At 49.3% G+C, this 26,827-nt stretch overlaps 1 protein-coding gene across 6 annotated transcripts in view; it reads right to left on the reverse strand.

Moving 5' to 3' along the window:
• The window catches only part of DHRSX (dehydrogenase/reductase X-linked), a 223,723-nt gene that overhangs the window by 64,704 nt on the left and 132,192 nt on the right, over window positions 1-26,827 (reverse strand). Inside the window, exons 7-8 of one of the 6 annotated variants that reach the window (XR_009493644.1) lie at window positions 16,664-16,907; window positions 8,008-10,751 (exon numbers count right to left, since the gene is read on the reverse strand). Coding sequence is in view for 4 of the 6 variants with exons in the window: in XM_059884017.1 (XP_059740000.1) it covers window positions 16,683-16,907 (225 nt within the window). In the remaining 2 variants the exon portion in view is untranslated. Of the gene's footprint in view, window positions 1-8,007; window positions 10,752-13,449; window positions 13,945-14,716; window positions 15,085-16,417; window positions 16,908-26,827 lie in introns of those variants that run through there. The other 5 variants (XM_059884017.1, XM_059884018.1, XM_059884019.1 and 2 more) reach the window with 5 other exon arrangements.

Consider the following 26,827-nt stretch of genomic DNA (forward strand, 5'->3'; position numbering starts at 1 on the left):
ATAAAGACATATTAAAACTTTTTAAAAACCTTAATAAATACTAAATTTTAAAAAAGCTTTATAATTACAGGGCTTCCCTGGTGGCTCAGACAGTAAAGAATCTGCGTGCAGTGCAGGAGACCTAGGTTTGATACCTGGGTTGGGAAGATCCCCTGGAGTAGGGGAAGGGTACTCACTCCAGTATTCTTGGGCTTCCATGGTGGCTCAGGCAATAAAGAATCTGCCTGCAATGCGGGAGACCTGGGTTCAATCCCTGGGTAGGGAAGATCTCCTGTTGTTTAAGTCGCTAAATCTGACTCTTTTGCAGCCCCAGGGACTGTAGCCCACCAGGCTCCTTGTCCATGGGATTCTCCAGGCAACAACACTGGAGTGGGTTGCCATGCCCTCCTCCAGGGGATCTTCCTGACCAAAGATCCCCTGGAGTAGTCTGAAATGATAATATCTCCGGCCGTAACAATAAGCAAGAAATGTCACAGCCACCAGTGACTTCCAGCCTCCAAATGTGAACGTTGAGTGAATGCAGCTCAGTCATGTCAGACTCTCTGTGACCCCGTGGACTGTAGCCCACCAGGCTCCTCCATCCATGGGATTCTTCAGGCAAGAATACTGGAGTGGGTTGCCATTTCCTTCTCCAGGGGATCTTCCCAACCCTGGGATCAAACCTGGGTCTCCTGCATGGGAGGCGGATTCTTTACTGTCTGGGCCATGAGACTGGCAAAATTTGGATCCACCACCCCCACAGTGATTGCAGAGGAGCTGGGAGAATATAAGAATCAGCCAACCGTGACCTCCACCTTTCCTGAAGGTGAACAAGGAAACAGGCTCGGGCCCCAGACAGCCGAGGTGCATTTGAAAGGACAGGGTGCACCTTCCCTTACATAGAATCCTCAATTCCTTCACTGATATCTGATCTTTGCTGTGCAGACCGCCTACTCCCTTTGTTGCAAACTTGTATACAGCTTGACTCCCCCTCCCTACTCCTTGGAGCGGTTTTCTCAGAGCTACTGTGATGCTGTCTCCCGGGCTCCGAGTCCTCAACACGCCCACCCAATAAAACACCTCTGATACCAGGTGGTGACTGTATTTTTTGGTCGACAGCATCAACCTACTTCAACACACGTCTTGCTGACTTGTTGGCTTCCCTGATAGCTCAGTTGATAAAGAATCTGCCTGCAATGCAGGAGACCCTGGTTCAATTCCTGGGTTGGGAAGATATGCTGGAGAAGGGATAGGCTACCTGCTCCAGTATTCTTGGGCTTCCCTGGTGGCTCAGCTGGTAAAAAGTCTGCCTTCAATGCGGAAGACCTGGGTTGGGAAGATCTGCTGGAGAAGGGAAAGGCTACCCACTCCAGTATTCTGGCCTGGAGAATCCCATGGATATACAGTCCATGGGGTCACAAAGAGTGAGACACAGCTGAGCCACTTTCAATTTCACTGGCTTGAGTTCTCGTCTCTTATTTTGCTATCATTTTTTACTCCGTGGGGATTAGAAATGGCTTGAGAATTATTTTAGGCTGAAAACATTTGAGATTCATCAGATGCTGCGGAGAGAAAAAAAAAAAAGCCTGTGCTGTTAGTGGTAAAGAACTCCCCTGTCAATGCAGGAGATGCAGCAGACATGGGTTTGATCCCTGGGTAGGGGAGATCCCCTGGAGGAGGGCATGGCAACCTGCTCCAGTATTCTTGCCTGGAGAATCCCATGGACAGAGGAGCCTGGTGGGCTGCAGTCCATGGGTTTGCAAAAGACTCAGAGATGACTGAGTTACTGAGCGCGCGTGAGAATGAAAGGGGACGTGGGGTAGCTTTTGCTTCATTTCTAGAATGTCTACAATTCTTATTAATAACGTTGTAAATGAGCCGACTCTGCGGGTCCTTCCCTGGGCAGAACACCCACTGCCTCTTGTTCTCCTCCTGCCTGTTGTTGAGAAGAAAGCTTTCGCCTCCTAGGACTTTGCCGAGTGCCAAAGAATAAACTGAATCAGAGAAGTGAGCAAGAGCAGAAACAAAGGGAAACAGTCAAAGAAGGCCAAGGGCAATCAGCTCAGCCACTAAACACAGCCAAGGGCCTCCAGCTCCTCCTCAAGGGCTGGAGGAGGGGGAAAGAGGCAACGGAGACCAAGGGCAATCAGCTTAGCCATTAAGCAAAGCCAAGGACCTCCACTTCCTCCTCAAGGGCTGGAGGTAATATTCTGAGCTGTGTCCTTTGAGCTGTATTGCAGACACTGAAGCCCCTAGGAGGTGGAAGAAGTTAACCGTGTGCCCCGCCCACCACCACGGGGACCCCAGACGGCTGGAAGCAGAAGGTGGGTCATGCTGGCTCCCCATGACATCACCACCAGCCAATCAGAAGATGGTCAGCAGTTGATCACACACTCTGGGATCATCTGCCACACTCTGTCTTTAAAAAAAAGCGATTCCCAGAAGGTCTTCAGGGACCTTGAAATGAACCTGAAATGAACTCTTCCGGGTGTTCAGGTCTTCTGACCATGAGCTGCTTGTCTGTTTACTTGGACCTACACGGGGTGCCTTGCAGAGAAACCCACCTCTCTCTGCTTCTCTCTCTTTCTGCATCCATCTTTACCTCTCTGTCTCCTTCTCTCAACAAAGGTCCATCTACTCAAAGCTATAGTTTTTCCAGGAGTCACGTACGGATGTGAGAGTTGGACTGTAAAGAAAGCTGAGTGCCCAAGAATGGATGCTTTTGAACTGTGGTGTTGGAAAAGGCTCTTGACAGTCTCTTGGACTTCAAGGAGATCCAACCAGTTCATCCTAAAGGAGACCAGTCCTAGGTATTCATGGGAAGGACTGATGCTGAAGATGAAACTCCAATACTCTGACCACCTGATGCAAAGAGCTGGCTCATTTGAAAACACCCTGATGCTGGGAAAGATTGAGGGCAGGAGGAGAAGGGGATGACAAAGGATGAGATGGTTGGATGGCATCACCGACTCGATGGACATGAGTTTGAGCAAACTCCGGGAGGTGGCGATGGACACGGAGGCCTGGCGTGCTGCAGGCCATAGGGTTGCAAAGAGTCGGACACAACTGAGCGAGTGAACTGAACTAAAATGAACTGTTTGTCTCTCTCTCTGTCGGCTTCCATCTCTTTCTGCTTCTCTCTCTCTCTGTTTCTCTCTGTCTCTCTCTGCTTCTGTCTCCTTCCCTTTTCCTCCTCCCCTCCTGCCCACACAGGTCCAGAGCGGAGCTGGAAGTGGTACCACGACCCCACGATCCCAAAGAAGGCAAGCATGTCACTGCTGCTTGGCAGTGGCAAGACTCCTTGCTTGGATCCTCTTAACATCCCCAGTCTCTGGCCACGCCATTGGGCTGGGTACCAGCTCCGTCCAGCTGCTGAGGCTGCGTCTCGGGGAGGGGCCCCTGGACCAGGCAGGCGGGCAGGCAGGTGTTGGGGGGAACGGATGTTCTGAGACGCACATCCACCAGCTTCTCCCCGCTCCCAGACCCCGAGTGCTCTGAGAAAGGGTAGCCGGGGACACCTCTGCCTGAGAAGTAAACAACAGAGCTCAAGGGCTTGGTGGATCTCAGCAGCTCTGTTATTTATTACTTTTTAAAAAGTTTCGTCTGGAACACACGGATGACTCACTTGGAATTTTAGCGTGCACCCCAGCTCTGCTGCTCTAAAGCTAGTTGCACGCGGCTTTGAATGGTTTAGTCTTTGGAGCGGGGCCTCGGGATCCACAAAGGACCCTGGTCTCCAGGGGACCCTGGCAATGTCTGGGGACGTTGGGACACAGACACCCAGCGTCTGGGGTGTTACCACGGTGGTGGGGCTCCCGACGTGTGGTGGGGGGTGACCAGGGACGCTGCCCCATCCCCACGGTGCCCAGGACACCCCACGGCAGAGCCCAGCCCCAGACGTCAGTAGGGCTGAGGCTGAGAAAACTTGACTTAGCTTAAGAGACGCAGTCTGTCTGTCTGTGTATCCATCACCGACCTCTTATCTACCATCACCTAGCACCTATTTTTGTTTTGTGTTTTCATCCTTCCTTCTACTAGCGCCACCTGGGAAGCCCAGGAGATGCAGGTTCCGTTCCTGGGTCAGGAAGATCCCCTAGAGGAGGAAATAGCAACCCACTCCAGTGTTCTCGCCTGGAGAATCCCACGGACAGAGCAGCCTGGTGGGCTACAGTCCACGAGGTCACAGAGAGTCAGACACGACTGAAGCGACCGAGCAACAGGGTCTGTTTCTATTACGAAGATTGTTGGAACTCTTCCTATTGTTGCTCCTTCCTCCCCTTCAGAGATGGAGTTTTGAAAGGAAGCAGGGTTTCCGCTACAAGGGAGCATTAAAGCCTGCTTGTGTTTGCCAAGGACACCTTGCATGCTCAGTCACTCCATCGTGCTCGACTCTTGAGACCCCATGGACTGCAGCCCACCAGGCTCCTCTGTCCATGGGATCCTCCAGGCAAGAATACTGGAGTGGGTTGCCATTCCCTTCTCCAGGGGATCTCTTCCTGACCCAGGGATGGAACCCAGGGCTCCCACATTGGCAGGCAGATTTTTACCACTGAGCCACTAGGAAGTCCACAAGTGACCATTTTATGGTTTCTTCCCCTCAGGATATCCTTGAATGAAAAATTCTCAATGCATCTACACATCTGGCAGCGTGGTAGACCAGAAGTCCCGAAGGCCCTTGAAGGACAATTTAAGCCCATTCTGGGTAAATGCATTCCTGAACTCACGACAGTAAAATGATTATAAACCCATTTCAGTTACCCATGAGGGTTAAAAGGAGCCATGCAAATAAGACTGCATCTGTGAGATCCACCCAAGTGTCAGAAATGAGGACACTGTGACCAGAAATATGAAAAGTCAAAAATTAAGGGCAGGTGTCAAACACGGGAAGTTCGACATGACCTCCTAGGAGGAAGGCTAAGAATTATAAAGAAAAAAGGGAAGAAATAGATGCAGTTCATATCACCAGAAGTTGTAAGTCAGCAATAAACTCAAAGAGTGCTAGAAGTTAGTGAACCTCAGAAAATGCTTTGTTGAAAGTGAAAGTCACTCAGTCGTGTCTGACTCTTTGTGACCTCGTGGACTATACAGTCCATGGCATTCTCCAGGCCAGAATACTGGAGTGGGTAGCCTTTCCCTTCTCCAGCAGATCTTCCCAACCCAGGGATCGAACTCCGCATCACAGGCAGATTCTTTACCAGCTCAGCCACCAGGGAAGCCTAAGAATACTGGAGTGGGTAGCCTATCCCTTCTCCAGGTATCTTCCCAACCCAGGAATCAAACCTGGGGTCTCCTGCATTGCAGGCGGATTCTTAACCAACTGAGCTATCAGGGAAGCCCTAAAAACAAAGGTTGCTAAGGTGAGTTATAATTCTGTGCCATGACTCACTTCATTGAAGAGAGCCTCAGAGACTGGAGAGTTCTCAAGCTTATTACTACGCATGCATACTCCCCTACCACACATGCAGAGACCCAGGACATTGTTATGTCTGGGATAATGTTTATGCTCTTGTGCCCTTTGTTAAACAAACCCGTAGGATAGCGGTACCCAGACAACACCACACACACAACTTCAACAGGTTTCTTAAATGACAAATTTAGTGACTATAGAGCCGGGATGGAAAACCATGCCTGGCATGGATTTGCCCCTAAGCGTCCCTCAGACAGAATGCATAGGTCTCACTGTCCATTCGGCAAACCCGGGTATAGACAGGGCACATGTTAGCAGCATCAGTTGATGGAAGAAGAGTCAGCAAGACAGACACCAAAAAGCTTAATGACAGCGCTCATTGTGAGACCTGACCCATCCTGAGGACCAGGCCACTTGGGAAACAGGCATGGCGCTACCTCCCTGACCCGTCCTGTGGGTCTTCAGAGAAGCTTCCTCAATCAGCCTCCCAAACCCTCTAGCCTTGGTGCACCTCCTATGGTTGTATTTCCTAAAAGCCAAGGTGAGAGGTGTTTATGAAATAGACACCCTCAACATTCAGTTGGTATCAAGACAGAGGAACTGGGTCACATTTGACACAGACCTGCATTTGCAGAGCTCACTTCCATGAAAAGTGCCTCTTATCATATCCAGTACATCCCCGGTTTCTGGGCATTGGGACTTTATATCCTTGGGGCTATTACTCATCCCACTGTAGATGGCTAGCTCCTTTAGGACAAGAGCTCTGTGGCACTCAACGGGGAGCTCCATCCAGTGTTTGCTCAGAGCCTGGCTGGGTAGCCCTTCTCTACACACGGTTGCTGGAAGGATGGATGGATGGATGTGTGAGTGGATGGATGGATAGATCAGCAGTTGATTTATGGATGGATGGATGCGGGGGTGGATGGATGAAGGATGGATGGATGAAAACATGGAAGGATGCTGGATGGATAGATGAATGAAAGCATGGACGGATGAATAGGTGAAAGGATGGATGGGTGAATGGACACATAGATGGATGGACTGGTAGATGGATAGATGGGAGGACAGATGGATGGATAGGTGGGTGGGTAGATGGATGGAGAGATAGATGATGGATGGATGGATTGATGCATGGATGGATGGATGGGTGGATGGATGGATGGATGTGTGGATGGATGGAGAGATAGATGATGGGTGGATGGATGGATAAGTGGATGGATGGAGAGATAGATGATGGATGGATTGATGGGTGGGTGGATGGATGGATGGATGGGTGGATGGATGGAGAGATAGATGATGGATGGATGGATGGGTGGATGGATGGAGAGATAGATGATGGGTGGATGGATGGACAGATGGATGAATGGAGAGAGATGGATGGATGGGTAGATGGATAGATGAAGGATGGATAGATGAAAGGTTGGATGGATGAATGGACACGTAGATGGATGGATAGGTAGATGGGTGGATGGATGGATGGATGGGTGGATGGATGGGTGGGTGGATGGATGGGTGGATGGATGGATGGATAGGTGGGTGGGTGGATGGATAGATGGATAGATGGATGGGTGGATGGATGGAGAGATAGATGATGGGTGGATGGATGGGTGGATGGACAGATGGATGAATGGAGAGAGATGGATGGATGGGTAGATGGATAGATGAAAGATGGATAGATGAAGGATGGATAGATGAAAGGTTGGATGGATGAATGGACACATAGATGGATGGATAGGTAGATGGGTGGATGGATGGATGGATGGGTGGATGGATGGATGGATAGGTGGGTGGGTGGATGGATAGATGGGTAGATGGATGGGTGGATGGATGGAGAGATAGATGATGGATGGATGGATAGATGGGTGGATGGATGGAGAGATAGATGATGGGTGGATGGATGGGTGGATGGACAGATGGATGAATGGAGAGAGATGGATGGATGGGTAGATGGATAGATGAAAGATGGATAGATGAAGGATGGATAGATGAAAGGTTGGATGGATGAATGGACACATAGATGGATGGATGGGTAGATGGATAGATGGGTGGATGGGTGGATAGATGGGTGGGTGGATGGATGGATGGGTGGATAGATGGGTGGGTGGATGGATAGATGGATGGGTGGATGGATGGAGAGATAGATGATGGATGGATGGATGGATGGATGGATAGATGGGTGGATGGATGGATGGATAGGTGGGTGGGTGGATGGATAGATGGATGGGTGGATGGATGGAGAGATAGATGATGGATGGATTGATGGATGGATGGGTGGATGGATGAAAAGATAGATGATGGATAGATGGGTGGGTGGATGGATGGATTGATGGATGGAGAGATAGATGATGGGTGGATGGATGGGTGGATGGGTGGATGGATGAGGCGGTCATTCCCATTGGTGAGCAGAACTCACTGATGCTACATGGAAGGGATGAACAGGCAGCCTTACTGACAAATGCACACACTGTGGGTCCACCTACTGAATCATTTTGCCCAGGGGCAAAAGGTCCTCCATCGCTGTGCATGTCCACACCACCCCCTCCCAGGCTCCCCGAACATCACTGCCAGGCTCAAACCCAGAATCCCAGTGCTCATGATGCCTCAGATTCAGCCGTACTCACCCGATGGTGCACAGGACCTCTCCAGGTACTGGACAGTGTCTCCAAGCTCTGAGGAATGTTCCACAGTCAGGTGTGGAGGGAACACGGTAACTTCTCCAGAACCGAGTTCTCTCTCTCCCCTGGTGAACAAGGGCTTCCCGGGTGGCTCAGGGGTATAGAATCTGCCTGCCAATGCAGGAGACGTGGGTTAGATATCCTAGGGTCAGGAAGAGCCCCTGAAGAAGGGACTGGCTATCCACACTCCTGGCTATCCATTCTTGCCTGGAGAATCCCATGGACAGAGGAGCCTGGAGGGCTACAGTCCACGGGGTGGCAAAGAGTCAGACACAACTGAGCGACTGAGCACGCACACCCGCCCACCCAGTGGATGAATGACATAAAGGCAGTCGTGAGATGAGACGGGGCCATCTGAGGCCAGGGTCCTGCAACGTTCCACTTGACCTTGGAGCCTCTCTTTGCTCAAGGATTACGGAATGTCCCAGGGATTCTCAAGAGACTCAGCAAGAACAAGAACTCAGCAAGCTTGTTCTCTCAATGACAAAGGATGGCAGCTTGGCCAACTTCCCCATCCTGAGCCTGTACTTAGGAACCACCTTTGTAACGATGGGGAAGAGTAGCTGGTGCCTCAAGCCATGCAATGACTCTCTGGTGACACACAAACCTCAAAGGCTGGGGTCTTCCTATAAGTCAAGATTCTACTTCTTGGAACATCATTCTGGCTGTTTGGAAATATTAGATGAGGCATGTCTCCATCTTGGTTTCAACACAGGAAGTAATCCTAGTTCTCAAACAGGACAGTCATGGCTATAGGACTTAGCAGAATATCTGAGCAGTTCTGGGAGGTGCCAGCGTTCAGGGCTGAAAGCTGCATCTCTGTGGGTCTCAAACTTGTCTGAGCAAGACGATGGCTTGAGGAGGTCTAATAAATACTGATGCTCCGAGGGATGAGTTTGGGAATTCTGTTGAAGGCGCGGCTGAGCATTAATTGTTTTCAGAGGCTCCCCTAGTGTGCACCCAAAACCCACTAGCCTTACCAGACCTTATCATCATTCAGTCTCCAAGTCATGTCCGACTCTTTGTGACTCCATGGACTGCAACATGCTAGGCTTCCTTATCCCTCGCTGTCTCCTGGAGCTTGCCCAAGTTCATGTCCACCAAATCGGTGATGCCATCCAACCCTCTCATCCTCTGTCACCCTCTTCTCCTCCTGCCCTCAATCTTTCCCAGCATCATGTCTTTTCCAATGAGTTGGTTCTTCACATCAGGTGGCCAAAGTATTGGAGCTTCAGCTTCAGTCCTTCCAATGAGTATTCAGGGCTGGACCTTGGGGATGGTCTTCACCACCCCCGACAGGCTCGAGCACATGGATGCTTTGATGGCTGAGGATATGCTGGGGGTGGGGGTGTCCTTATCAGCTGTAGACTTGTTTCTCTTTCTTGAGGTTGGAAGGAACGTGAGCAAAGAAGGCTATAGCATTTGCAGTTCCGGTGCAAAATGAAACTGTGTATTCCTTGTTTTCACTTCATTAAGAACTTCAAGATGGTGGCCACAGAGCATTAAGGCAATAGACGTTCTTCTGAACCCAGGGTCCTGTGTAGCTACACGGGTCAGTCAACCAAGAAAGTAACTTTACATATGTATACAGGAAACTGTGATCTCCATGGTTTTCCAGGTCATCAGAGAATGAACAAATGTTTTCTGAGTTTTCAAGCTTTCTGGTTCATGTAGGATGTAGTGGATTGAATACTGTCTACCAAAAATTATGAGCATGTCTTAATCCCTATTATTGGTGGATAGGACTGTTGGCAAAAGGGTCTTGGCAGATGTAACTAATGAGGGATCTTGAGCTGAAGAGATCATTCTTGACTATCCAGATAGAAGTTAAGGGTCTGAGATGAGGTTCCTCCTGGATGGAGGTGGCCCTAAACCCAGAGACAGGGTCTTTATAAGACACAGAAGAGGAGAGACATGGACACAGAGGAGAAGTCACGTGGAGATGGAGGCAGAGACGGGAGGGAGGTGGCCACCAGCCCAGGGACGGATGCCTGGAGCCCCCAGAAGCTGGAAGAGGCAGGGAGGACCCTCCCCTGGAGCCTCTGGACGGAGCTCAGCCTTGGGACACAATGACCATTTGAGGACCATCTCCAGGGCTAGGGGAGGATGGATGTCTGTTGTTTTTAGCCACGTGTTTGGGGTCCTTAGTTACAGCTGTCCCAGGACCGTCGTGTAGACAGCACAAGAGTGAGCTGGGTGAATCAGCAGGGTAGTCCACGGGGACCACTGGCCCCCGTCACACAGAGATCCAAGCGATGAGTCACTGGGACCCACCAGTTGTCTTGTGGGCTCACACAGTGCTTGTCACTTCTGCAGCAGGGAGGAAGGAGGTCAGGGATCTCTGACCCTTGGCTTCCACTGTCTCTATGACCTCTGTCTGCTCTCTTCCTGGTGCCGGTCCCTGGTTCCCGGGAGACTCCTTGTCACACCATGGCTCTCATGGGAAGGGTGTCAGGATGTCTCTTATCCAAGGAGACGTCCTGCAGAATCAGGGCACCTACAGAAGTCTCTGGCTTGTTCTTCTTGGGCCACCACGTGGATAGTCCTGTGAGCTGATGTCTCATCTCTGCCAACCACAGCCGCACATGGGCGAGACGGTGAGAACCTCAAATGCACACGTCCTCATCTCCTGCTCGTTTACACTAACACCTCCTGGTCCCGTGACACTGAATCCATTGCATCCTGTTCATCTGTAATGAAAACATGGTCTCTGGAGTTAGACACACCTCAGGGTCCCACCCAAGGGCCACCAGGACCTTGAAATGAGGTCAGACATTGAGTCTTTTGGGGGCAATTTCCCACCCACTTGATGGATTTACAATTCTCCCCACGGCACACAGGGAGACGACACCCGGTGTCCACATACTATGGACCTTGGATAAGTCTGACCGTCCTCCCTTTTTGTAAATAAAGTTTTATTAGAACACAGCCACACATGTTAGCATTGTGTCTGTAGCTCCTTGTGTGTTGTATGGAAGAGCTGAATAGTTGTAAGAGAAAACATATAGCCCTGCCATAGGAAGATATCTATTAACTGGTCATTTACGTAAAAAGTTGGCTCTCTTGGAATGCTATCTATCTGAATATCATCACTCATGAATATCTATCCATCCATTCATCATATCTACCTATCCACTCACCCATCCATCATCTGTATCATCCATCCAGCATATCTATCCATCCACCCATCCATCACATCTATCATCAACCCTGAATATCTGTCTATCCATCCATCCTATCTCTCTGTCTGTCCGTCCATCCATACATCCATCCACCCATCATGTCTATCATCAATCTTGAATATCTATCATATCTATCTGTCTATGCAACCATCATATCCATCCATCCATCCATCCATCACACCAATCATCAGTCCTGAATATCTATCCATCCATTCTATATATCTATCTATCCATTCATCATATCTACCTATCCAGCCATCCATCATATCTGTCAATCCATCATATCTATCCATCCATCCATCCATCCATTCATCACAGCTATCTATCATCAATCCTGAATATCTATCCATCCATCCTATCTGTATGTCCATCCATCCATCCATGTCTATCATCAGTCCTGAATATCATCATATCTGTCTACCCAACCATCATATCTACCCATCCATCCATCCATGTATCCATCATACCTATCATCAATCCTGAATATCTATTTATCCATCTGTTCTATCCATATATCTACCCAGCCATCATATCTACCCATCCATCCATCACACCTATAATCCTAACATCTATTTATCCGTGCATTCTATCCACATATCTATCCAACCATCACATCTATCTATCCATCCATCTACCCATCATGTCAATCAATCCTGAATATCTATCCTATCTGTCTATCCAACCATCATATCTATTCATCCATTACACCTATCATCAGTCCAGAATACCTATCCATCCATTCTGTCTATCTACCCAACCATCTTATCTAACCATCCATCCATCCATCATCTCTATCATAAGTCCTGAATATCTATCATATCTATCCATCCATCTAGCATATCTATCTATCCTGTGTATCTATCAATCAATTGGTGTCTACCTATCTCTATAATGTATCTATCTTTCTATCCATCTCTTTCCATCTATCATTCTATATGTCTACCTAAATATCATCTAGCCAGCATCTATCTACCTATCCATCTGTCTGAATATCATGCCTAATATACATCTATCTACCTACCTATCCATCTATCTACCTAAACCATAACATCCAGGTACCTGATACTCTTTTAGAACAGAGAGCTGAATGAATGAACAGATGAACCGATGAGTAAATGATGTCCATGAAAGGCTCTTGCACTATATCTTAGAACACAAATCTCTAGAATCTTTTCCTGTCTTTTGCTTCTAAAGAGAAGCAGAGCTACCGAGGAGAGGTGGAAGCAAAGCCCCCATGAGCACGCCATTCTCCAGGCAGATGGCGACAAGCAGACAGGGGAATGAAAACTCACACGTCCCGGGAGGGTACCATCTGTGGCGGTGCTCCTACACCAGGGGCCATGTGCGTGATGAGGATGCGGTGAGTTTCTGGGGACAGTGTCAGGACAGCTGTGTCCTGTGACTCAAAGCTGTGCCGGGGACCCCTATGGGAGCTTCCTCTTGTGCAGTGCCACCAGGTGAATGGCATTGCCACAACACCCAACACCATGTGCCCAGAAGACCCATCACCAGAAATAAAGTTTGGGCAGTGTGCCTGCAGCCCCATCCACGCTGAAGAAGCAGGTATTAGATGCCAAGACACAGCTTCGGCATCTTTGCTTAGAAGCAGATTTGTTTCAAGTTGAACACCTTTGCCGAGAAGCGCGCCCTGCCCCAGAGGCAGGAGACTGAGAGAGAATCCATTCTTGGTTGTCTTGAGTATTCCCAAGTGAGAGTTGTGCTGTTCCTTCATGGTTTCATTAAGTGACCGTTGGATAAACACTTTGTCCCAGCAAAATGAACCCTCCTTCACTGCTGGTGAGAATGTAAATGGTGTACACTCTATGGAGAACAGGATGGAGGTTTCGCAAAAAATTAAAAAGAAGAGTTGCCGTATGATCTAGCAATTCCACTTCTGGTTGTTATACGCAGAAGAGGGGAAAACTCCAACTTGAAAAGATACACGGACCCCACTGATCACACCAGCACTATTTACAACAGTCAAAACATGGAAGCAACCTAAGCGCCCATCGACAGGTGAATGGGTCAGAAAGATGTGGTGCACACACACAATGGAATAATGCTCAGCCATGAAAAGGAATAAAATAATGACATCGACAGCAACACGGATGAACCCAGAGATTATCGCACTAAGTGAAGGAAATCAGACCCAGAAAGACAAGTACCATATGATACTCACTTATATGTGAAATCTAAAAAACCAAAAAATGATACAAATGAATTTATTTACGAAACAGAAGGAGACTCACAGATATGGAGATCAGACTTGTGGTTGGCAGAGAGGAGAAGGTGGGGAAGGAATACATTAGGGATTTGGAATTAACACATGCAGACTACTGTATCTGTACAGCACAGGGAGTTAGATTCAATATCTCGTACTAACCAGTAACGGAAAAGAATCTGAAAAAGAATATGTGTGTATATATAGGGTTGGGCAAAAAGTTCCCTTGGGTTTTTTCATGACGTCTTCAGTTCAGTTCATTCACTCAGTCGTGTCCGAATCTGTGACCCCATGGACTGCAGCACTTCCCTGTCCATCACCAACTCCGGGAGCTTGCTCAAACTCATGTCCGTCGAGTCAATGATGCCATCCAACCAGCTGGTGATGCCATCCAACCATAACATCTTATGGAACCTCAAACAAACGTTCTGGCTCACCCAAGGTATTTATAACTGAAATACTTTGCTGTCTACCTGAAAACTAACACAATATTGCAAATTAAGTATAGTTAAAGAAAATGTTTAAAAAAATAAACACTCCATTCTGGAAGCACACTCTATCATCTTATACTCATGAAGTATAAACCCAACTCTGGAAGAGCTGCTGGTTACAACCCCAAGCCTAGTGTGCTGGAAGCCCGATGTCAGGTCTGGGGCCTCCATAGGATTCCATCTGTCGAGGGAATATGGCTAGCTAACCAGCAGTCACTGGTCTTGAAATCTAGGGTGCGGTCTGGCAGGAAACACATACAGTCATTTTGTTAGGATCCCACATGTCCGAACTCTCCACGCTAGACTCTGAGAACCCAAGAGCCGTTCTCAGAGACAGGATGGAGCCTTCATTGACCTGACTGGTGGGCATGGGTCCAGGCAAGAGTCTACCACCCTGTATGAGATGTTCATACGGGTCAACAACTGTGTAAGTTTCTCGTATCAAATCATGATCGTGGTATTGGTGTTCTGTTTGTCTTTTTAGCTGCTGTGTCTGGCTTTTTGCAACCCCATGGACTGTAGCCCGCCAGGCTCCTCTGTTCATGGGATTTTCCAGGTAAGAAGACTAGAGTGGATTGCCATGCCCTTCTCCAGGGGATCTTCCTGACTCAGGGACTGAACCCCGGTCTCCTACAATGGCAGACAGCTTCTGAGCCACCAAGGAAGCCTTTCGGTGTTGTTTAAAAAACGGAAATTTATTCTCAGTTTTTTTATAATTTATTTATTTCACATTAAAATAATTTTTCTTTTGGCTGCACCATGTAGCATGTGGGATCTTAGTTCCCTGATCAGGGATCAAACCCACATCCCTGGCACTGGAAGCCTGGAGTCTGAACCACTGGACCACCAGCAGGGAAGACTATTGTCTCTCACTTCTTCAGATGCAGGGCTGAGCTCCCTGCAGAGGCTCCAAGGGAGGGTCCTCCCCGCCTCTTCTGGCTTCTGGAGGCTCTGGGCGTCTGTCCCTGGGCTGGTGGCCACCTCCTTCCCGTCTCTGCCTCCGTCTCCACGTGGCTTCTCCTCTGCATCCGTGTCTCTCCTCTTCTGTGTCTTATAAGGACCCTGTCCCTGGGTTTAGGGCCACCCCCGTTCAAGAGGACCTCATCTCAGACCCTTCACTTCACCACATCTGCAGAGAACGTATATTCACATAAGGCCCCACTTCTAGGCTCCACCCATCAGAACCCACTATCCTCCAGGAACATTTTCAGGCTAACGCAGGCTTCTCATTGATTGACTTAAAACCTTAGGAATCCATCCTCTCCCAGTCCTGACAACCAACCATCCATCGTCCCCCAGTCCTGGAGACCAGACGTCTGAGGTCAAGGGGTCCCAGGGCTGAGCTCCCTCCAGAGTCTCCAGGAGAGGGTCCTTCCTGCCTCTTCCAGCTTCTGGGGGCTCCAGGTGTCCGTCCTGGGGCTGGTGGCCGCCTCCCTCCCGTCTCTGCCTCCATAGTCCCATAACCCCCTCCTCTTCCGTAATCAAATCTCCCTCTACCTATCTCTGATAAACAACCTCATGAGCACACTGGTAAGCAAGAACAACATCCTATCTGAAGACCTCCATTATTATTGGCAGTGATTCTTGCCCCAAATATGAACACATCTGCACGTTCCCAGGTGGCAAAGTGGGAAAGAATCTGCCTGCCAATGCGAGAGACACAAGAGACTGGGTTCAGTCCCTGTGCCGGGAAGGCCCCCTGGAGAAGGCAATGGCAACCCACTCCAGTATTCTTGCCTGGAGACTACCCATGGACAGAGGAGCCTGGGGGGCTACAGTTCAGGGGGTCGCAAAGAGTCAGACATGACTGAGCGACTAAAAAATGACAACCATATTCTGGCTTGAAGGATAACCCACGTCCTGCGGTATAACCCATATTCCAGGAGAGGGACGTGCCCATATTGACAGATGACGAACGGAAGGGCAGAGAGCAGGAGAGAGGTTTCGTGTGCCCACTGAAGGGTGAGGGGACAGCAAAGCTGCCGTTCTATGACTGAGACCCGAAAAGGTGGTGGAGGTGGTCCAGACGCCCACGTCCTGTCCACATCTGCATCCTAGAGAGCCCCATGGGGACTGTGTCCCGGGCTCCCCTGGCATCACGTGTCCTACAGAATTACCTACCTCTCAGGAGATGGTCCTTCCATGAGTCGTGGGGTGAGACCCTTGGTGGGAGCCTTGGGGGCCACATATTAGCCCCTAGGAGCCGGTCCTCCTGAAGACGGTGCAGGGTCACATGACCCTTGATCAAGGCAGTAAAGAAGGAAGGCTCAAAGCGTCTGCCTTTCTGGGAGCCAGGAATCAGAGACGCATCTCTGGCATGATTTGTGTGTGAGAGAGACAGGAACGCAGGACATCCTCAAAGCTTCCAGACTTCCCTTGAAAGTGTGTGTTTCACCCAAAACGTGTCTATCTACCCCAGGGTCCCACATCGCCTCTGCGCTTTAAGGAAGGAACACCGCCCATGAGGCTTGCAGGATTTAATGACTCAGAGCAGCCAGTACAATTGGACACGTAGTGGGGGATCACAGGATTCATGGCTGAGAACCACACCAGCTCAGGGGTCCACTCAGCATTCTCTGTTTCCCGTGAGTTCCCACCCGGGTCCCGACGGGAGACCCTGGGGGGATACAGAGCCCGGAGGGTCGGGGGGATGAGGGTGATGGAGAGACGCGGTTCAGTACAAACAGACCTGTGAGGGTGGCACTGACCGTGGTGTTCCCCGTCAGATCATGCTCTTCCCGGCAGACCGCTCCCGCTGAAGGTCTCCCAGGTCACATCAGCAATGCCCGTCAGCTGGCAGCTTCTGGCCCAGAGCTGCCGCTGAAGCTCTGGGTCGTACGTGGCCTCCAGAGACCGGGTCTCCTTCTCGTTGTAGAGATAGCGGCCACCGAGACCTTCCAGGGCCGGGGTGACCGCGGCGTAGACGGAAGTCCAGGCTCCCTCATCTGGGGTCTGCAGGAAGAAGGAACGCAGAGGAAGATGCCAACTGTCAGAGCAGGTACACGGGGGTCTCGGGAGCCCACAGATGTCGAGAAGGAGACACAGGGCCCCTTACCGGGGGCCCATCGACTCATCAACTCAAGCCTGGCTGGCCAAGGCTAGGTGAGCTGGCACTCCAAGACCTCGAAATGGTGCGCCCTTGTGGGTTGCACATCCACATCGCTCTCATGCATCCCCACACACATGCACAAAGGGCCCCCATTCCTCTGGACGACCCAAAGGAAGCAGCCTCTAAAGAGAAGGCTGGATACATCTCAAGAGAGCGGAGCCCTGTGGCTACGATGAGAAGGTCTTTTTTTTTATGAAGGTGACTCACTCCAGGGCTGAGACAAAGTGCGGGTTCTGGGCACAGACCCTGAGTTTAAATACTCAGGTCTCCAGTCTTTTATTTTTTTTTTAAATTCATTTTATTGACATATAGTTGATTTACGAGGCTTCCCAGGCAGTACTAGTGGTAAAGAACCTGCCGGCGATTGTGGGAGACTAGAAGAGACGCAGGTTCGATCCCTGGGTTGGGAAGATCCCCTGCAGAAGGGCATGGCTACCGACTCCAGTGGGCTGTACCAAGTCCTGTGTCCTTGCCTGGAGAATTCCACGGACAGAGGAGCCTGGGAGGTTACAGTCCATGGGGTCGTAAGGAGTTGGACCCACCTGAAGTGACTTAGCATGCGTGCAGAGTTGATTTACAAGGTTGGGTTAATTCCTGCCATGCAGGGCAGGCTCTATGAAACCAGAATGCCAGCTCACTGGGTCAAAGCAGATGGCGGTTCAGCCTCGGGGTTGAACACGTGCTGTCTAGCAATTTTAGAGGAAACGTCCAGACGGCAGAGACGTTCTCGCTTTCCAAGCAGGGGAGGAGATACGGCACGAGAACCGGAAAGTCTGAAAAGGAGCTTGAAAGGCATTAGGGTGACAGGAGAAAAGTGGACGCTGGGTGGGAGGCAGAAGGTTGGAATGTAACACATGCTGAGCTTCTGGGCTTAGGGCTGGTGCCTGGGCGTGATCACTGGATTACAAGATGTGATGTGTGTGTGTGTGTGTGTCTCCACATATACAATGGAACACCACTCAGGCATCAAAAAGGAGGAAATGATGCCATCTGCAGCAACATGGATGCACCCAGACAATATCACGCTTAGAAACATAAGTCAGAGAAAAGCAGATACGGGATGACGTTACTTATATGTGGGATCTAACAGAGATGATACAAATGTACTGGTTTACAAAACGTACCTAGACTCATGGACACAGAAAACAAATTTATGGCTCCCAAAGGGGAAACGGGTGGGGGACTGTAGCCCACCAGGCTCCTCTGTCCACGGGGATTCTCCAGGCAAGAATACGGGAGTGGGCTGCTATTTTCTTATCCAGGGGACCTTCCCGACTCAGGGATAGAACCTCCATCTCCTATGTTAGAAGGCAGATTCTTTACCGCTGAGCCACCTAGGAATCAAGGAAACTCCTTTATCTTATTGTCAAGATAACGGTCGTTCTGGAGCTTGTCATTTTAAATAAACTTGTGGAAATCCACTCAACTCCCCCTACCCTGGTCCTTCTCCTGTGCCTGCATGAGTCTGTCTTTGGAAGCATGACCAGAAACAGATTCAGGCCAGGAGACAAGCCCATGGTCACATTTTCTAGATGGAGATAGGCTCAGAACATCTCCTGGGTAGTCATGCTGACAAATATCCTGTTGTTCTTGGTCAGATGGATTGACGTGGAGTGCTGCATTTCCATGGCAAAAACATGGTTAAATCAGCTCGTGGAGTGAGGCTGCTTCCTAAGTCGGTCATTCTCCAGGCTGAGATCCCAGGGGTCTGTGCCAAGAACCCCCACTTTGTCTCGTCCCTGGAGTGAGTCACCCCCACGGGAAAGACCCTCCTTAATGTAGCCACAGGGCTCCACTGTCTTGAGAGGCATCCATTCCTGTCTTTAGAGGCTGCCTCCTTTGGGTCATCCAGCGGGCATTGTCTGGGGAGGAAGGGGTCCACTTCCCCTACACCTCGAAAATCCTCTTATCCGGGTAACAGTCCTTGTGATCGGCATGTCCAACGGAACACAAGGACGGCTGTTTTAGGAGATGGTGCCTGTGGTGTCCTGGACATGAACTTGGGATGCACACTTTGCCAGAAACTCAGGTACGGTCCGGAGGGACGAGATGTCGTGGGATTCTGTCTGGTGATGTGACTCCCAAGCACAAACACACTGCACCCTCATGCGTACACACTCACATATACCCAGGCACAGACATTCACGGGCACACACACCCCCATGCACACACCGATATTCACATGCTCACACACTCACACACCCCCATGCACACAAATGCATCTATATGGATACACAAATATTCACATGCACACACATATACCACCAGGCACATACATGCATTTACACACACATATATTCACATGCACACACTCACATGCACACAAATGCATACGGACGCACAAATATACACATGCACAGATATACTCAATGCACACACACCCAAGTACACACATGTATTCACATGCACACACAAATATTCACAGGCACACACACTCAGAGCACACACACCCATGCACACAAATGCATTTATGAGCACAGGCACACACACCCAGGCACAGACATTCACATGGATACACATACCCTCAGGCACACACATGCATTTACACAGATGCACACAGACTCACAGGCACACACACCCATGCACACAAATGCACTTATATGCATGCAAACACATCCAGGCGCACACATTCACAAGTCTGCACATACATACACCCAGGCAGACACACGCATTTGTATGGATACACAAATATTCACATGCACACACACACACATTCACATGCATACCTTCACACACACACACATATCCCCAGGCACACACAGGCACTTAGATTCACAAATACAAATATTCACATGCACACAGATATATATTCAATGCACACACACATTCCCCCAGGCACACACATGCATTTTCACACACATACAACTATTCATATGCACACACACACAAAACACACAAGTATTTACATACAGACATACACATTCACATTTACACACATATATCTCTGGGAGTTGGTGATGGACAGGGAGGCCTGGCGTGCTGCAATTCATGGGGTTGCAAAGAGTCGGACACGACTGAGCGACTGAACTGAACTGATGTCCTCATGTACACACGTTCACACACACACATGCATACCCTTGCACGCACACACACAACATTCACCCAAGGTGGTCTTGACCATCCAGAGAGTCCTCTGACATAGAAAAGGGACATTTTTTTGAAAAGGAGCCATTCTCGGCACGCACACATCTCGTGGAGGATTAATCACATCCACTTATCCCACTTAAGCACATGATAGATGCCGGGCTAAAAACAGCCGCCCTCGATCACCTACAGAACATTTCCAGGCCTCAGGCAGATGACAGAGAGGAAGGAAATGAGATTTCATTTGTAATGTTTTAATTCCCAAATGTTTTGACAGCTCATGAAACGGACGGTTTTATGCATTTCTTCTTCCCCGCGTCTGACGTCACAGTCCTAAGTCTCAGCCACGAGGATCGTGAGACATCATGCCTGCCTGAAAGGAAGGAGGTCTGAGACGCTGAGAGCCACCAGTGTCAACATAAAGAAGGCAGAACGCTGACGAGTTAATACTTTTGAATTGTAGTGCTGGAGCTGCAGAAGACTCTTGAGAGCCCCTTGGACTGCAAAGAAATCCAACCAGTCTCTCCTAAAGGAAATCAGTCCTGAATATTCATTGGAAGGACTGATGCTGAAGCTGAAACTCCAATACTTTGGCCACCTGATGCGAAGAACGGACTCATTAGAAAAGACCCTGATGCTGGGGAAAGATTGAAGGCAGGAGGAGAAGGGGGCGACAGAGGATGAGATGGTTGGATGGCATCACCGATTCAATGGACATGAATTTCAGCAAACTCCAGGAGATGGTGAAGGACAGGAAAGCCTGGCATGCTGCAGCCCATGGGGTCATCAAGAGCCAGACGTGACTGAGCAACTGTATGAGAACAACAATATTTTTGTGGCCCCGAATACCAAGAAAGATAGTTTAGATAAGAGCTCCCACAACAGGAAGGGGCATTGGGTCAATGGCTGGGTACACACGCATGGAAAAAAGAAACCAAAATAAAAAGCAAAGAGAGCAGAGAGTGGGATTGAAACTGTGCTCAACAGAGCTGGGAGCTGTGTGCTGCAGAGAAAGATGAATGTGTTATAATTACATAATTACACAGCCCTCTGCAGCATTGGAAACGCTTTCCCACATATTATGTCAGCGCCGCTCACAACAATCTTAGGAGATGCCATTATCCAGAATTAAGAAATTACAAAGGTGAGGGGCAGAGTAGAGGGAGGGCAAGGGAGCAGCAGGGTGCACAGGATGGCCAGATCTTGGTTCTTCCAGAGATCCCAACCCTCCCCACCGTCCTCCTGAATCAGGATGGGCATGTCCCCCAAGCTCATGGCCTGACAAGTCCCTTGCGTCTCTGCCAGAATCCCTGAAAGCTGCACTTTCTGTGTGTTCCTCTGAGTTGTGGACACACACTCTCAGCAGCCCAGCTGGCACTGGAGGCAGAGACCCCATGGACACACCTCAGGGTCAAACCATCTTTCCTTCTCACCTGCCTGGTACCCCATCCCAGACAGTCACTGATACACAGCCTGGTGTTCCTGCATCAGAAACCCCAAATGCCTCCTGAGACTTCCTTGTTTCACCTTCCGAGGTCAATTAGTCAAGACATTATGATGTGCTCTCTGGAATGGTCTTTTTTTTTTCTTCATACTTATATATTTGGCCTTCCCCATGGCTCAGTGCTAAAGAATCCACCTGCCAGTGCAGGAGACGTGGGCTCAATCCCTGGGTCAGCAAGATGCCCTTGAGAAAGAAATGGCAACCCACTCCTGTATTCTTGCCTGGAGAATCCCATGGACAGAGGAGCCTGGCGGGCTACAGCCCACGGGGTAGTGAAGAGTCGGACACACACACATTTATTTATTTATCTGTGCCAGGTCTTACTTGTGGCACGGGGCATCTTTTGTTTTGGCACATGAATTAGGCTGTGGTATGTGAAATATAATTGCCTGACCAGGGATTGAACCCAGGGCCCCTGGACTAGGAGTGTGGAATCTTGACCACTGGACCACCAGGGAAGTCCTGGAGTTGTCCTCAAAACAATCTCCTTCTGTCTCTCTCCACACTTTCAATGGCCTCTAACCAGACCCTGGGTTCACCCCCTGTGGATCATGCCCTCTGGTCCATGGGACGCTCCGTGGGCTGTGCTCCATGGATGCTCCGTGGGCTGTGGCCCTTGGGAGGCTCCATGGACTGTGGCCCATGGGATGCTCTGTAGACTGTGGTCCATGGGATGGTCCAGAGGCTGGAAGCTTCTGATTCTACATCACTGTTGACATCGAGCATCTGGCATCCCTGGATAGGATGCAGCCCCCAAAATCTAAGACACTCACTGCAAGTGGGCAATGACAAGCTTGGGCTTGGGCCAATGACAAGCTCCCGTGTCCAGTCTGGAGCTGGAACCAGGTGTCCTGAGGAGACTTGAGAAAGGGGGAGCTGAGGTCACTTTGAAGGGGTCTGGGGTTCGGATGGGGACCCAGTGAGAAGCGGGCAGTGACAGTATGACCACCCCCATCTTGAGCTGTTTCTGCATCACCAATGGTCCGAGCCTAACTCAGGCTCCTTGGACCCTTGGATTGTTCTTCAGTCACTCAGTTGTTTCCGACTCTTTGTGACCCCATGGGCTGCAGCATGCCAGGCTTCCCTGTCCTTCACGGTCTCCCGGAGTTTACTCCTGTCCATTGAGTTGATGATGCCATCCAACCACCTCATCCTCTGTTGCCCCCTTCTCCTCCCGCCTTCGATCCTTCCCAGCATCAGGGTCTTTTCCAATGAGTTGGCTTTTCACATGAGGTGGCCAAAGTATTGGAGCTTCAGCATCAGTCCTTCCAGTGAACATTCATGCTTGATCTCCTTTAGGATGGACTGGTTGGATCTCCTTGCCGTCCAAGGGACTCTCAAGCGTCTTCTCCAGCACCACAGCTCAAAAGTGTCAAATCTTTGGCACTCAGCCTCCTTTGTGGTCCAAGCTAAACCTTCAGCTCAGCTCCGAGGGCTGCACTGTCTGCGTTCTGCCCTCAACACAAGAGCAGATCATCACCACCATATTCCTCCTCTTAGGGCTCGAGAGAATGGCTGAGGAAGCAACAGAGTCAGGAGCAGGGGAGTTTCTGCCTGGTACAGTCATGGGACATGCCTCCTCCATGCTTTATTAAATGTCTTCAGAGCTCTGTGCAGAGGGCGTGTGTGAGACGTCACCCAGCTGCAGGCACTGATTGATGGAACGGTCTCGATTCGCTCATGGAAAGAACCATTTAAGGGCTACCCTGGTGTCTCGGTGGTAAATAATCCACCTGCCAATGCAGGATATTCATGTTCCATCCCCGGTCTCGGAAGATCCCGCATGCCACAGAGCGACTAAGACACTGCAACTACTGAACCTGTGTCTCAGAGCCTGTGCTCGGCAGTAACAGAAGATACCACCTTGAGAAGTCCTCAAGAACCGCAACTAGAGAGTTACCCTGCTCTGTGCAGCTGCAGAAAAGTCCACACAGGAATGAAGACCCAGTGTGGCCAATAAATAAAGAAAACTGTTGTTTTTTTTTAAACATCTCATCTTCATAAATGTATCAACCTGTAATTTTTTTTCTCAAGGGAAAAACTGCCGTGCTCCGGAAACTGGCTCTGAACTTGGAATCAAGTCCACGGTTTTTGGTAAGGTGCGGAATAGAGGTTTCAGAGTGGTGTACCAGGAAGTCCTCTACACGCAAACTCTCAAGTTGCAAACTCGCAAAGATGTGAAGGTGCGTTCCATCAACATGATTGACACCACAGCTCGCCCTCCGTCTACTATTGCTGACAATTCTTCAGCTCTGCCGTCTCCCACCTCCTCTGCCTGCTCAGTCAGTAACTCTTCTGGCCTGATTCCGTCGATGCCAGCCGTTGCCCTGGACGACTGTACTTGTCACGGTACTGCACTGGGAGATTGAAAATGTTTATCTTGTGTTTGCTTTTTGTGCATTCTTTGTGTGAAAAGTACTATACACCTAAAACAGTACAGAACTGTACAGCCGATTGGGTTAGTTGGGTACCCAGGCTAACTCTGTCGGACCCACAAATAGGACTTACGCACGTGCTCCTGGAATGGAACTCGTTTGTACGCAGGGGACTGACTAAAAAGAATGTCACTAAATGATGTAAAGGGACACAAAGACACATTAATCCTACAGACTCTCCCCACCGCCCAGGGATCAAGGGCACACCCTTGCGAGAATTCACACAAGTCACATACACACACATCCATCTAAGGAAGTAATTCGTATAATGTATGGTTGCGTGCATGTCCAGCTGTGTCTGACTCTCTATGTGACCCCACAGACTGTGGCCTACCAGGCTCCTCTGTCCACGGGATTCTCCAGGCGGGAATAATAGAGTGGGTTGCCATTTCCTTCTCCTGGGGATCTTTGTGACACACAGTTTGAATCTGCGTCTCTTGCACTGCAGGCAGATTCTTTACCATCTGAGCCACCAGGGAACCTTAAATATATACATATGTCCATGTGCTAAGTGGCTTTAGTCGTATCTGACTCTTTGAGACTGTATGGACCACAGCCCACCAGGCTCATCTGTCCATGGGATTCTCCAGGCAAGAACACTGGAGTGGGTTGCCATTTCCTTCTCCAGGGGATCTCCCCAACTTAGGGATCAAACCCAAGTCTCGTGCATTGGCTGGTGGATTTTTTAACCACTGTGCCACCTGCGAAGGCCCTTTTCCATGTACATATGTATATTTATGCATGTGTCTCTAGATACAGATACAGATAAATATTAGTATATCTATTTTTCGGTTTCTCCGTCTCCAAAATATTTTCCTCCTGTGTTCTAATATCATTGGTTATGACTGTCCAATGCTACTTGCTTGTATCTTCTTGAAACACAAAATACAGTGGAAAAGAGTATCGGCAACCTACGTAAAAGACACAAATCAGCAGTCAGAATGAACACACAGGCGTGAGTCCAAAAGAGAAAGCCTAATATTTACAACAGCCACATCCATGGAGACGACCTGGATATCAGCAGATGAATGGATAAAGATGTGGTGCATGCATACAAGTGGAATATTAGTCAGCCGCGAAAAAGAACGAGATCATGCCATTTGCACCAACATGGATATCCATCAGCAGATGAATGGATAAAGGACCCACTGTATGGCACAGGGAACCCCACTCGCTATTCTGCAACGATCTAGATGGCCAAACAAGCTAAACAGAGAGTGGACACACGCATATTCACAAATGGTTCACCTTGTCGTACTCCTGAAACTAACTCAACGCTGTCAATCAACTTACAGCTCCAAAATTTTAAAAAATACATAAAATTGTATAAAAAAAAAAAAAGAAGAGAAAGGCTAAACATCACCAACTCACTGGACCTGAGTTTGAGCAAAGTCCGGGAGACAGTGAAGGACAGGGAAGCCTGGTGTGCTGCCATTCCTTAGGGTCATGATGAGTCGGACATGGCTCAGTGACTGAACAACAACAAAAGCTAACACCGCCTACAGAAAAGGGGAAATGAGACAACCAGACATTTCCAAAAAGGCAACGTTCACATGCCAAGTAATCCCACGGAGACTGTTGAGCCACAGGATACTTTGGAAAATGCTAATTAAAACACAGCAAACCCCACTTCCTGCTCCAGGATGCAAGCGTCCAGCAGTTCACTCAAGTTGGCAAAGACTCCATAGTCCAACGCTTAATGTGCATAAAGAAGATGCAAACCATCTGGAAACAGTGACAGATTTTATTTCCTTGGGCTCCAAAACCCCTGCAGATGGTGACTGCAGCCATAAAATTAAAAGACGCTTGCTCCTTGGAAGGAAACCTATGACCAACTTAGGCAGCATATTAAAAACAGAGACATTACTTTGCCAACAAAGGTCCATCTAGTCAAGGCTATGGTTATTTCTAATGTATGGATGTGAGAGTTGGACTATAAAGAAAGCTGAGCACCGAAGAAAGGATGCTTTTGAACTGTGGTGTCTTCTCAAGGAGAAGACTCTTGAGAGTCCCTTAGACTGCAAGGAGATCCAACCAGTCCATCCTAGAGGAAATCAGTCCTGAATATTCGTTGGAAGGACTGATGTTGAAGGTGAAACTCCAACCCTTTGGCCACCTGATGCAAAGAACTGACTCAGTGGAAAAGACCCTGATGCTGGGAAAGATTGAAGGCAGGAGAAGGGGCGACAGAGGATGAGACGGTTGGATGGCATCACTGACTTTAAACGGACATGAGTTTGAGAAAGCTCTGCGCGTTGGTGAAGGACGGTGAAGGACACAGAAGCCTGGCGTGCTGCAGTCCATGGGGTCGCAGAGAGTCGGACACGATTGAGCAAATGAAAAACAAAATCATGTTGAATTCTCAGCACTGAGACTGTACACTGGAAAACCTGTCTTTTAAAACCAAATGGAATTCCCAGGCAGCGTTGACATAGGAGGCCCTTCTAGTCATAATGCCCCTGCCTTTGATGTTCCCAACAGAAAGTGAGAAATGGCGGTCTGCGGAAGACCGAACCTGCAGGGAACAGCAAAAAACCAGAAAGAACCCACGTAGTCTTACCCCAGAGAAAGGATCTGAACCGCGTCATATGTGCGGGTGGATGAGTTCACAAGGACAGGAGTCAATGATGCACTTTGACATACATCAACGTGGGCAGCTCTCAACATTTAATACCACATGTAGTGAGATAAAGTGTGACCTCCCCCAAGAGACAGATCTAAGTGTGTGAATGCACTCGTG

Source organism: Bos taurus, chromosome Y, assembly GCF_002263795.3.
Source record: "Bos taurus isolate L1 Dominette 01449 registration number 42190680 breed Hereford chromosome Y, ARS-UCD2.0, whole genome shotgun sequence".
Classification (NCBI taxonomy): Eukaryota; Metazoa; Chordata; class Mammalia; order Artiodactyla; family Bovidae; genus Bos; species Bos taurus.